The sequence below is a fragment of the Salmo salar genome, chromosome 19 (assembly GCF_965601325.2).
Source record: "Salmo salar chromosome 19, fSalSal1, whole genome shotgun sequence".
NCBI lineage: Eukaryota > Metazoa > Chordata > Actinopteri > Salmoniformes > Salmonidae > Salmo > Salmo salar.
In genome coordinates this window covers 70,732,451-70,746,455 of record NC_138309.1, presented here as the reverse complement: position 1 = coordinate 70,746,455, position 14,005 = coordinate 70,732,451, and the positions used below count along the sequence as shown (strand labels likewise).

At 43.0% G+C, this 14,005-nt stretch overlaps 1 protein-coding gene across 2 annotated transcripts in view; it reads right to left on the bottom strand.

Moving 5' to 3' along the window:
- LOC106579423 (actin-binding LIM protein 1) overlaps nucleotides 1–14,005 on the bottom strand; it is a 108,855-nt gene that overhangs the window by 75,587 nt on the left and 19,263 nt on the right. For both annotated transcript variants that reach the window (XM_082965930.1, XM_014159326.3), the window contains exon 2: nucleotides 1,671–1,805. In XM_082965930.1, the coding sequence (XP_082822056.1) occupies nucleotides 1,671–1,805 (135 nt within the window). The remainder of the gene's footprint in view (nucleotides 1–1,670; nucleotides 1,806–14,005) is intronic.

Genomic DNA, 14,005 nt, shown 5'->3' with positions numbered 1-14,005 from the left:
TATCCCTCTGCCTTGGGCTCCATGCAAGATCTCACCTCGTGGGGTTGCAATGATCATGAGAACGGTGAGGAATCAGCCCAGAACTACACGGGAGGATCTTGTCAATGATCTCAAGGCAGCTGAGACCATAGTCAACAAGAAAACAATTGGTAACACACTACGCTGTGAAGGACTGAAATCCTGCAGAGCCCGCAAGGTCCTCCAGCTCAAGAATACATAGACATGCCCGTCTGAAGTTTGCCAATGAACATCTGAATGACTCAGAGGACAACTGGTGAAAGTGTTGTGGTCAGATGAGACCAAAATGGGGCTCTTTGACATCAACTCAACTCGCCGTGTTTGGAGGAGGAGGAATGCTGCCTATAACCCCAAGAACACCATCTCCACCGTCAAACATTGAGGTGGAAACATTATGCTTTGGGGTGTTTTTCTGCTAAGGGGACAGAACAACTTCACCGCATCAAAGGGACGATGGACGTAGCCATGTACCGTCAAATCTTGGGTGAGAACAACCTTCCCTCAGCCAGGGCATTGAAAATGGGTAATGGATGGGTATTCCAGCATGACAATGACCCAAAACACACGGCCAAGGCAACAAAGGAGTGGCTCAAGAAGAAGCACATTAAGGTCCTGGAGTGGCCTAGCCAGTCTCCAGACCTTAATCCCATAGAAAATCTGTGGAGGGAGCTGAAGGTACGAGTTGCCAAACGTCAGCCTCGAAACCTTAATGACTTGGAGAAGATCTGCAAAGAGGAGTGGGACAAAATCCCTCCTGAGATGTGTGCAAACCTGCTGGCCAACTACAAGAAATGTCTGACCTCTGTGATTGCCAACAAGTACTAAGTCATGTTTTGCAGAGGGGTCAAATACTTATTTCCCTCATTAAAATGCAAATCTTTTTATAAAATTTTTGACATGCGTTTTTCTGGATTTTTTTGTTGTTGTTCTGTCTCTCACTGTTCAAATAAACCTACTTTTAAAATGATAGACTGATCATTTCTTTGTAAGTGGGCAAACTTTCAAAATCAGCGGGGGATCAAATACTTTTTCCCCCCACTGTATGTGCATGGTAGGTAGAGTTATCAAAGTGACTAACAGAGAGCAGCAGCGTAGAAGGGGGGGGGGGGGGGGGCAATGCAAATAGTTTGGGTTGCCATTTGATTCGATTTTTAGGAGTGCTATGGCTTGGGTGTAGAAGCTGTTTAGAAGCCTCTTGGACCTAGACTTGGGGCTTCGGTACCACTTGCCGTGCGGTAGCAGAGAGTACAGTCGATGACTAGGGTGGCTGGAGTCTTTGACAATTTTTAGGGCCTTTCTCTGACACCGCCTGGTATAGAACTCTAAATTATTTGAACTCTGGCGGGAAGTTCCATCTACTGAGGCGGCTGACGGCCTTTACCGTTGTGCTCTCATTGAAAATCCATTTTTTTTCTAAATCTAAATAAAAAAAAACATAAAAAATAATCGTACCGAAACCGAACCGAACTCAAAAAGCACTAATCGCTCAGCACTATTGTCTAACAACAAAACTGCCATTATGCATGCTGTTTGAAGGCTACACACACCCTGGGAGAGCTCAATGACTTGAATATGGATTATCGCTAATTCGGAGTCCCCCGTTACTGTACTTAAACCCTCAATTGATCTCCAAGGTTTGGTACTGTACTTACCTTTACAGCTGAAACACTTCAGGTGGAAGTGCTTGGACTGCACCCGCAGCACCTCACCCTTACATGGCTCCCCACACTTGTAGCACTGAATCAGAGGCTTCTCATTGGAATGGTGTGTGTCCTGCGCATGTGCCACTAGAATAGAACAGAGATAGACATGAACCACTATAAATCACACACATTATAGGTCTGGTTTCCAGCACACAGATTAATCCTAGACTTAGATTTAGACGCATGTCTAATGTAGATTCTCCATGTATACTGCTTTTTAGTCCACACGTATGAAGCGTCTCAGAGTGCTAAAAGTGCTTTGATCTAAAAGGCAAAACTGATCCTACATAAGCACTCCTACTATGAGATGCTTTAAGAATACGAGCCCTGGACTATCAAATTGATCAGAAATACAGTGTAGACATTGTAACTGACTATTTTAGCTGGAAATGGCAGATTTTTGATGGAATATCTACATAGGCGTACAGAGGTGCATTATCAGCAACCATCACTCCTGTGTTCCAATGGCACGGTGTGTTAGCTAATCCAAGTTTATCATTTTGAAAGGCTAATTGATCATTAGAAAACCCTTTTGCAAATATGTTAGCACAGCTGAAAACTGTTGTCCTGATTAAAGAAGCAATAAAACTGGCCTTATTTAGACTAGTTGAGTGTCTGGAGCATCAGCATTTGTGGGTTCGATTACAGGCTCAAAATGGCCAGAAACAAAGACCTTTCTTCTGAAACTCGTCAGTCCATTCTTGTTCTGAGAAATGAAGGCTATTCCATGCGAGAAATGGCCAAGAAACTGAAGATCTCGTACAACGCTGTGTACTACTCCCTTCACAGAACAGCGCAAACTGGCTCTAACCACAATAGAAAGAGTGGGAGGCCCCAGTGCATAACTGAGCAATCGGACAAGTACATTAGAGTGTCTAGAAACAGACGCTTCACAAGTCCTTAACTGGCAGCTTAATTAAATAGTACCCGCAAAACACCAGTCTCAACGTCAACAGTGAAGAGATGACTCCGGGATGCTGGCCTTCTAGGCACAGTTGAAAAGAAAAAGCCATATCTCAGACTGGCCAATAAAAATAAAAGATTAAAATTGCCAAAAGAACACAAACACTGGACAGATGAACTCTGAATCAAATGCCTGTATCGCAAGAATCAAGATTTTACATTTTTTGGTCTCCTCTCCTTGTCTCCTTCAGTGCTGTTTACACTGTGCACCTTCCTACTCACTCAGACACCCCTCCACCTGCGACCCACAACACAGATGAAAGATCACTTCTTCCTCTCTGACAACAAGCAGTTTCAGCTCAAGAACTCCAAAGTAACTTGTTTAAATGACTATTACCCTGTAGCACTCACATCTGTAGATGAAATGCTTTGAAAGGCCGGTCTTGGCTTACATCAACACCATCATCTCAGAAACCCTGGACCCACCCCAATTCGCATACCACCCCAACAGATCCACAGGATCCTGGACTTCCTGGCAGGACGCCCCCAGGTATTTTGTATTTATTATGGATCCCCATTAGCTACTCTTCCTGGGGTCCAGCTAAATTAAGGAAGTTTATACAATTTTAAATACATTACAATACATTCAGACTGTGTGTCCTCAGGCCCCTACCCACCACTACCACATATACAGTACAAAATCCATGTGTACGTGTGTGTATAGTGCGTATGCTATCGTGCATATGTGTGTGTGTGTATGCATGTGTCTGTGGCTATGTTTGTGTTGCTTCACAGTCCCTGCTCTTCCATAAGGTGTTTTTTAATCTGTTTTTTAAATCTAACTGTAATGCTTGCATGAGTTACTTGATGTGGAATAAAGTTCCATGTAGTCTTGGCTCTATTTAGTACTGTGCGCCTTCCATAGTCTGTTCTGGACTTGGGGACTGTGAAGAGACGTCTTGTGACATGTCTTGTGGGTTATGCATGAGGGTCCGAGCTGTGTAGTTCAAACAGACAGCTCGGTGCATTCAACAACCTCTCATAAATATAAGCATTGATGAAGTCAATCTCTCCTCCACGTTGAGCCAGGAGAGATTGACAGGCATATTATTAAAAATATCCAGGTGATGAGTAGGCAACAACACATTTGCCATGCTGACCCTCAACATGGGGGCCCCTCAGGGCTGCGTGCTTAGTTCTTTCCTGTACTACCCATTCACCTACAACTACGTGTCCACACACAAGTCCAACACCATCATTAAGTTTGCTGACGATGCGAAGGTGATAGGCCTGATCACTGACGATGATGAGAGAGCCTATAGGGAGGTCAGAGACCTGGCAGTGTGGTGCTGGGACATCAACCTTTCCCTCAACGTCAGCAAGACAAGGTAGCTGATCGTGGACTAGAGGAAACGGAAGGCTGAGCACACCCCCATTCCCATCTATGGGGCTGTAGTGGAGTGGGTCGAGAGCTTCAAGTTCCTTAGTGTCTACATCACTAAGGATCTATCATGGGAAAAACACAAAACGGTTGTGAAGCGGGCATGACAACACCTCTCCCCCCTCAGGAGACTGAAAAGATTTGGCATGGGCCCTCAGATCCTCAAAAAGTTGTACAGTTGCACCATTGAGAGCATCTTGACTGGCTGTATCATCGCTTGGTATGGCAACTGCTTGGCATTCGACCTGTAGTGCGGACGGCGCAGTACATCACTGGGGCCAAGCTCCCTGCCATCCAGGACCTCAATGCCAGGCGGTGTCAGAGGAATGCCCTACAAATTGTCAAAGACTCCAGCCACCCATCCCTCTGCTACCGCACGGAAAGTGGTACCGATGCAGTCTGGAACCAACAGGACCCTGAACAGCTTCTACCCCCAAGCCATAAGACTACTAAATAGTTAGTCCGTGTAGCTATTTGGTTAACTATTTGCCTGTGTTCATTGTCTATAATGCCTGCTGCCAGAAGTTGGTCATTATTAGTGAATTGTGGATGGTTTTGGTTAAATATGTAACACATATGACATTTTCATAGACAGACTTGAAAGCCAGATCAGTTATTATTGCAAAAAAGCAGGTTAAACTATTTTGATAAAATAATTACATTATTAGTGGGTCTTATGTTTGTGGAAGCCTTATACTTAGACAATTTCACAAGCCCTGAATTCATTCGATTATTCCTGTTTGAAATGCATTGTATTGACCTTTAATTGTGCAACAAAGCTTATTTAAAGAAAACGTTAAAGGAAACCAAGATATACAGTACCAGTCAAAAGTTTGGACACACTTACTCATTTAAGGGTTTTTCTTTATTTTTACTATTTTCTACATTGTAGAATAATAGTGAAGACATCAAAACTATGAAATAACACATATGGAATCATGTAAATAACCAATCAAAACATATTTTATATTTGAGATTCTTCAAAGTAGCCACCTTTTGCCTTGCTGACAGCTTTGGATGAGTAGATGTGTCCAGACTTTTGACTGGTACTATATATGGTGAATCGCCCATAAATTAGAAAAATTCTAGGTCTGATTTTTAGGCAATATCACGTAGCCCTAGACTAGGCTCAATCAATGTCCGGAAAATATGCCCTATGAAATAAAAATACGTTAATCATTTGTAAGCTGTGGCTTTTGCCCTCCTATGACTATTGAAGTGGGTAGATGGGCAGGCAGAGACTCTCTCTGTATTTGTGTCTCCATGTGGGTCATGGATAAGAACCAACTGCTGAGAAACAATGACTGCCTTAAGAACAGCACACACACACACAGCAGTAACATGAAAGGAGCCCTGTACGCAAACCCACACAGACACACACTTTGCCTCTGTCTCCCCCGCAATGGACCATTAGAGTGAAACACTAACAAAATACATTACTGAGGGTACAGGAATAGCATTATGACAAATTGATCGTCTGCTGCAAAAGTGAGACACTTTGGATTGTTAATGAAATTGTTCTATCTCGACAGATGGTGTGACTTCTCCTTTTACAGTGTCCATCAAATCATATGGTGAGCATACCTTTTACTAAACTATTCAGTTACCCTTTACAGCCGGCAGGTTTAATGTATTTTGATGCCTTGCTAAGCATGTACGTCACCTTTTTAATGTATTTTAGTCATCTAATAATGATCCTGACAAAAATACAGCAAATTGAGTCAGTTGAAATGTTAATACATAGAGGCATAACGTATAATTAGCCTTATTATAAGAGTTTATAAAGGCTCATACATGCTTATAACAAATTAAAAAGCATTATACCACAGCATTGTTGAATACTCGTTTCTGATTGGCGAAAAGGGCATTCTAGAATGGACATTAAAACCAGATAACGGGACCGTTGGAAAAGATAATTGGGACACCTTATAATCATGACCCAATATGCGCCTACACATGCTTGCTACAAAGTTACAGAAAGCTAAACCAACAGCTACACAACCTGAAATTGGATACATTGTAAACGCAGGTCAAATGAAGAAAAATCTGAATTAGCTAGCTAGCATTGATTTGTCTTTCCAGAGAAATTTTTTTTTTTTGCATTTGATGACCTGACGTGGTGAGTGATGAAGATGAATTTCTCCGGTCCCCTCTGCCGCTAAAGCTGTCAAATCCTCCCACGTTTCTAGTTTGATCAGCTATTTTCAGCAACTGATCTTTTTTAATTTGGTTGTCATATTGGCAGGTTTGGTAGCAACAAAGTATTTACCGAGCTTCTAGCCTAGTGTTTGATATGGAATGTGATCTCCTCGTAATTAACAGTCAGTGTTGATGAGTGTCCTGACGAGAAGGCAAACTTTTCCAGCTATGCCAGGCAAAATCGGCATTATCAGCTCATTGTTATGGATGGAACCAAATGAATGTCAATAGAAAAACAGCTACTTATTCTGGCTGCAGAGGTTGTGACTGTGTTAGCTGTAGCTATCTGGATAGTTAACAAGCAAGGGATAAGAATGTTGCCAGCGAGCATGGCAACGGAACATAAAGAACGAACGACTGGGTCGTGTCTCCAGCAACCAAAAGATGAGAAAGTATGAATTGAACATTTTTAAAATGACAAATATATACAGTTGAAGTCGGAAGTTTACATGCACCTTAGGCAAATACATTTAAACTAAGTTCTTCACAATTTCTGACATTTAATCCTAGTAAGAATTCCCTATCTTAGGTCAGTTAGAATCACCACTTTATTTTAAGAATGTGAAATGTCAGAATAATAGTAGAGAGAATGATTTATTTAAGCTTTTATTTCTTTCATCACATTCCCAGTGGGTCAGAAGTTTACATACACTCAATTAGTATTTGATTGGCAGTGCCTTTAAACTGTTTAACTTGAGTCAAACGTTTCAGGTAGCCTTCCACAATTAGTTGGATGAATTTTGGCCCATTCCTCCTGACAAGCTGGTGTAGCTGAGTCAGGTTTGAAGGCCTCCTAGCTCGCGCAAACTTTTTCAGTTCTGCCCACAACTTTTCTATAGGATAAAGGTCAGGGCTTTGTGATGGCCACTCCAATACCTTGACTTTGTTCTCCTTAAGCCATTTTGTCACAACTTTGGAAGTATGCTTTGGGTCATTGTCCATTTGGAAGACCTATTTGCGACCAATATTTAACTTCCTGACTGATGTCTTGAGATGTTCAAGTCAAATCAAATTTTATTTGTTACATACACATGGTTAGCAGATGTTAATGAAAATGTAGCGAAATGCTTGTGTGTCACGTGCTGACCAGTAAAAGGGGTTATTTGTTATTGTGGGTTGGTCAAAGCGTGGCAGAGGGTGTTTGTTTTGTGTGGTTCGGGGTTTTTGGTTTATGTTCTACATTTTATATTTCTATGTGTTTATCTAGTTTTTCTATTTCAATGTTGGGGCTTTGGTAGGACCTCCAATTAGAGACAGCTGGTTGTCATTGGCTCTAATTTGAGGCCATATTTAAGTGGGTTAGTTTTCTCTTGTGTTTGTGGGTGTTTGTTTCCTGGATAGTCTGTGTACCTTACGGGACTGTTTTCGTCGTTTGTTTTGTGTAAGTGTTTTTCCTTCAATAAATTAAGAAGATGATAAATATACCCGCTGCGTTTTGGTCTACCTACAACGACGCATGTTACATTGTGCTTCTAGTTCCGACCATGCAGTAATATCTAACAAGTAATCTAACCTAACAATTTCACAACAACTACCTTATACACACAAATGTAAAGGAATGAATAAGAATATGTACATAAAAATATATGAATGAGCGATGGCCGAACGGCATAGGCAAGATGCAGTAGATGGTATAGAGTACAGTATATACATATGAGATGAGTAATGTAGGGTATGTAAACATTGTATAAAGTGGCATTGTTTAAAGTGTCTAGTAATACATTTATTACATACATTTTTCATTATTAAAGTGGCTAGCGATGAGTCAGTATGTTGGCAGCAGCCACTCAATTTTAGTGATGGCTATTTAACAGTCTGATGGCCTTGAGATAGAAGCTGTTTTTCAGTCTCTCGGTCCCAGCTTTGATGCACCTGTACTGACGTCGCCTTCTGGATGATAGCAGGGTAAACAGGTAGTAGCTCGGGTGGTTGTTGTCCTTGATGATCTTTTTGGCCTTCCTGTGACATCAGGTGGTGTAGGTGTCCTGGAGGGCAGATAGTTTGTCCCCAGTGATGCGTTGTGCAGACCTCACTACCCTCTGGAGAGCCTTACGGTTGTGGGTGGAGCAGTTGACGTACCAGGCGATGATACAGCCCGACAGGATGCTCTGGATTGTGGATCTGTTAAAGTTTGTGAGTGTTTTTGGTGACAAGCCGAATTGCTTCAGCCTCCTGAGGTTGAAGAGGCGCTGCTGCGCCTTCTTCACCACACTGTCTGTGTGGGTGGACCATTTCAGTTTGTCCATGATGTGTACGCCGAGGAACTTTCCACCTTCTCCACTACTGTCCCATCGATGTGGATAGGGGGCTGATCCCTCTGCTGTTTCCTGAAGTCCATGATCATCTCCTTTGTTTTGTTGACATTGAGTGTGAGGTTATTTTCCTGACACCAAACTCCCAGAACCCTCACCTCCTCCCTGTAGGCCGTCTCGTCGTTGTTGTTAATCAAGCCTATCACTGTAGTGTCATCTGCAAACTTGATGATTGAGTTGGAGGTGTGCATGGCCACGCAGTCATGGGTGAACAGGGAGTACAGGAGAGGGCTGAGACCGCACCCTTGTGGGGCCCCAGTGTTGAGGATCAGCGGGTGGAGATGTTGTTTCCTACCCTCACCACCTGGGGGCGGCCCGTCAGAAAGTCCAGGACCCAGTTGCACAGGGCGCGGTCGAGACCCAGGGTGGGTACTATGGTGTTAAATGCTGAGCTGTAGTTGATGAACAGCATTCTTACATAGGTATTCCTCTTGTCCAGATGGGTTAGGGCAGTGTGCAGTGTGATTGCGATCGCGTCGTCTGTGGACCTATTGGGGCGGTAAGCAAATTGGAGTGGGTCTAGCGTGTCAGGTAGGGTGTAGGTGATATGGTCCTTGACTCTCAAAGCACTTCATTATGACAGAAGTGAGTGCTATGGGGCGATAGTCATTTAGCTCAGTTACCTTCGCTTTCTTGGGAACAGGAACAATGGTGGCCCTCTTGAAGCATGTGGGAACAGCAGACTGGGTTAAGGATTGATTAAATATGTCCGTAAACACACCAGCCAGCTGGCCTGCACATGCTCTGAGGACGCGGCTGGGGATGCCGTCTGGGCCGGCAGCCTTGCGAGGGTTAACACGTTTAAATGTTTTACTCACATTGGCTGCAGTGAAGGAGAGCCCGCAGGTTTTGGTAGCGGGCCGTGTCAGTGGCACTGTGTTGTCCTCAAAGCGATCAAAGAAGTTGTTTAGTTTGCCTGGGAGCAAGACATCGTGGTCCGCGACGGGGCTGGTTTTCCTTTTGTAGTCCGTGATTGACTGTAGACCCTGCCACATACCTCTCATGTCTGAGCCGTTGAATTGTGACTCTACTTTGACTCTATACTGACGCTTAGCTTGTTTGATTGCCTTGTGGACGGAATAGCTACACTGTTTGTATTCGGTCATGTTTTCGGTCACCTTGCCCTGATTAAAAGCAGTGGTTCGCGCTTTCAATTTTGCACGAATCCTGCCATCAATCCATGGTTTCTGGTTGGGGAATGTTTTAAGAGACGCTGAGGGTACAACATCACCGATGCACTTGCTAATAAACTCGCTCACCGAATCAGCATATTCATCAATGTTATTGTCCAACGCTATGCGGAACATATCCCAGTCCACGTGATCGAAGCAATCTTGAAGCGTGGAATCCGATTGTTGCTTCAATATATCCACATAATTTTCCCTCCTCATGATGCCATATATTTTGTGAAGTGCACCAGTCCCTCCTGCAGCAAAGTACCCCCACAACATGATGCTGCCACCCCTGTGCTTCACGGTTGGGATGGTGTTCTTCGGCTTGCAAGCGTCCCCCTTTTTCCTCCAAACATAATGATGGTCATTATGGCCAACCAGTTCTATTTTTGTTTCATCAGACCAGAGGACATTTCTCCAAAAAGTACCATATTTGTCCCCATGTGAAGTTGCAAACCATAGTCTGGCTTTTTTATGGCGGTTTTGGAGCAGTGGCTTCTTCCTTGATGAGCGGCCTTTCAGGTTATGTCGATATAGGACTCGATTTACTGTGGATATAGATACTTTTGTACCTGTGTCCTCCAGCATCTTCACAAGGTCCTTTGCTGTTGTTCTGGGATTGATTTTCACTTTTTGCACCAAAGTACGTTCATTTCTAGGAGACAGTTCGCGTCTCCTTCCTGAGCGGTATGACGGCTGCGTGGTCCCATGTTGTTTATACTTGCGTACTATTGTTTGTACAGATGAACATGGTACCTACAGGCGTTTGGAAATTGTTCCTAAGGATGAACCATATTTGTGGAGGCCTACAATTCTTTTTCTGAGGTTTTGGTTGATTTCTTTTGATTTCCCATGATGTCAAGCAAAGAGGAACTGAATTTGAAGGTAGGACTTGAAATACATCCACAGGTACACTTCCAATTGACTCAAATGATGTCAATTAGCCTATCAGAAGCTTCTAAAGCCATTACATCATTTTCTGGAAATTTCCAAGCTGTTTAAAGGCACAGTCAACTTAGTGTATGTAAACTGCTGTACCACTGGAATTGTGATACAGTGAATTAAAAGTGAAATAATCTGTCTGTAAACAATTGTTGGGAAAATGACTTGTGTAATGCGCTAAGTAGATGTGCTAACCGACTTGCCAAAACTATAGTTTGTTAACAATAAATGTGTGGAGTGGTTGAAAAACTAGTTTTAATGACTCCAACCTAAGTGCATGTAAACTTCCATCTTCAAATGTATATTTCTACCAGTAAATGTGTGCTTTCATATTGTTTTATTTGGCAAATGTGGTATAAGCGGGATAAATGCCTCTGTTCTGTCCAAAATGAACTATGCTGCATTGTCCATTGTTTCCATTATACCTGGAGGATGAAGTACCAGGCATTCTCTGTGTTATAAGCCAGGGAACTACTATCACAACAGATACGAATAACTTAGAGAAACACAACACACCTCCACATTCAATTGTTTCTGACAAAGGAACACCTTCAGAAAACCTTGAGCAAACATTCACTTTTCCTTCAGTTTCTGATGTAGGAACATATTCAACAAATGCTATCAATCCATCCCCAAATGAAATGTCACAAAGCCACTTTAATTCTTTATTTCATATGCTACAACACACTTCAGGAATATTTGTGACTCGACAGAAACCTATTCAAGGTTGGTCTGGATCTGAATTGAAAGTGGTGGGCATGACATTGCAATAGAGAGATCACACCCATTCATGGTTTAAGAGATGAGGTTAGAAATGAAGGCAAAATAAAGGAGTAATTGAGCATGGGCAGAGGGAGGGAGAGAGCACGAGTGGGAGAGGAAGTGAGAACAAAAGAGAGAGAGAGTGAGGGAGGGCGTCTGTCTCCCTCATGTTCCCAATATGATTCCCACAGAGATGTGGTTATCCCTAAATGACAAAGGTGTTAGACAAGAGTGGCAGTGAACTGAGACTAACAGCAGTGGTGGTGAGGGCTCAGTACTCAGCACTGGTATTTAACTAAACAGCATCTTACTGGAACTAAGGAGTAATGAATACTCCAAACCAACTGAAGTCTCTTGCAAGGTTTGGTTCTGGGTTCTGAGATTTAACCAACTGTGACAATATTACCTCAGTAATAGTGAATATGCAGGGCAAGCCCAATACTGTGATGGTGCTATCCCTAAAGTAAGTCTAACTGTTTATACCATGCTCTTACTGAGGAATTGCTCAGTAGCAGCCACTATCATCACACACTCTACCCTCCAGACTATAAACTACTGCATTGATATCTTAGTCTATAGAGGATGTGACTGTAAGCTCTACTGACAGAGAGAGTCAGATCAAAGGATAGATGGGACTATGTACACTGGGCAAGTTCAGCAGGGCAGAATATTGTATAACAATCAGATATAAATATGTTGCCCTGAGTTATGGAGTCATGGCCACTCTATTTAGGAAGTACTATTTGCATGGTTCCACAGGGTCTGCCTACTGAACGTGGCCCTGATCATCACCCAGGCCTCCCCTCACACTCACAGCCCACACCATAAAGGGTTCTTCGGCTATCCATCAGAGAACCCTTTTTCTGGGTCACCCCTTTTTGTCTGAGTGCATTCTTTCTAAAATGCACAAAATAGTAGTAGTGTTTTGAAAATGGATTGAGAATATGATTACTCCAAAGATTAAAAGGAAATGTTCTAATTAGTGTATTTTCACTCCACTGTTTTTTTTCTGTAATTAATTTAAGTCTGAGACTGAAGAGACTGCTTCCTATGGAGCGTAGCAGAAAAACAGGACCCTTGTGCCGTGTCTGGGACACTCCACTGAAAAGATATAGAAGATACAGCACATACAAGAAAGACACATAATGTGTTCACCCATAAAATGATTATTTCATTCAATGGGGGCTGCAGGGTAGCCTAGTGGGTAGAGCATTGGACTAGTAACCGAAAGGTTGCAAGATCGAATCCCAGAGCTGACAAGGAAAAAATCTGTCGTTCTGCCCCTGAACAAGGCAGTTAACCCACTGTTCTTAGGCCATCATTGAAAATAAGAATTTGTTCATAACTGACTTGCCTAGTAAAATAAAATTGTTTATGAAAATTAACTCAGCAAAAAAAGAAACATCCCTTTTTCAGGACCCTGTCTTACAAAGATAATTCGTAAAAATCCAAATAACTTCACAGATCTTAATTGTAAAGAGTTTAAACACTGTTTCCCATGCTTGTTCAATGAACCATAAACAATTAATGAACATGCACCTGTGGAAAGGTCGTTAAGACACTAACAGCTTACAGATGGTAGGCAATTAAGGTCCTTGTTATGAAAATTCAGGACACTAAATAGGCCTTTCTACAGACTTTGAAAAACACCAAAAGGAAATGCCCAGGGTCCCTGCTCATCTGCGTGAACGTGCCTTAGGCATGCTGCAAGGAGGCATGATGACTGCAGATGTGGCCAGGGCAATAAATTGCAATGTCCGTACTGTGAGACGCCTAAGACAGCGCTACAGGGAGACAGGACGGACAGCTGATTGTCCTCGCAGTGGCAGACCACGTGTAACAACACCTGAACAGGATCGGTACATCCGAACATCACACCTGCGGGACAGGTACAGGATGGCAGCAACAACAACTGCCTGAGTTACACCAGGAATGTACATTCCCTCCATCAGTGCTCAGACTGTCTGCAATAGGCTGAGAGAGGCCCAGACTGAGGGCTTGTAGGCCTGTTGTAAGACAGGTCCTCACCAGACATCACCGGCAACAACGTCGCCTATGGGCACAAACCCACAGTCGCTGGACCAGACAGGACTGGCAAAAAATTCATCTGATCACTCTTCATAACATTCTGGAGTATATGCAAATTGCCATCATACAAACTGAGACAGCAGACTTTGTGAAAATTATTATTTGATCATTCTCAAAACTTTTGGCCACGACTGTACATACTGTAATAAACCTGGTAAAGTGCCAAATTCCTTATATAAGGGAGAGCAGGCCATGTCCAGACTTTCTCGGTGAACGCAAGTACTCATTAACTCTGTCTTTAGTGCTTTTCGAGTTGTATCAGCCATGGATAGAAACTTCTGAGAATAAGGATGAAAACCCAGAGGTTCACTGGTAAGCCACATTTGCCTCCGGATCCATCCCAGTTGGTATTCTGTGTCCACTCGTGGTATCTCACCTCGGTTACACATCCTTGGAATAGCAGAACAGCATAACGGTCCGGACAGCCCTTGCTGTGCCTGGTGAACAGTTGGTCAAGTTCTGTTG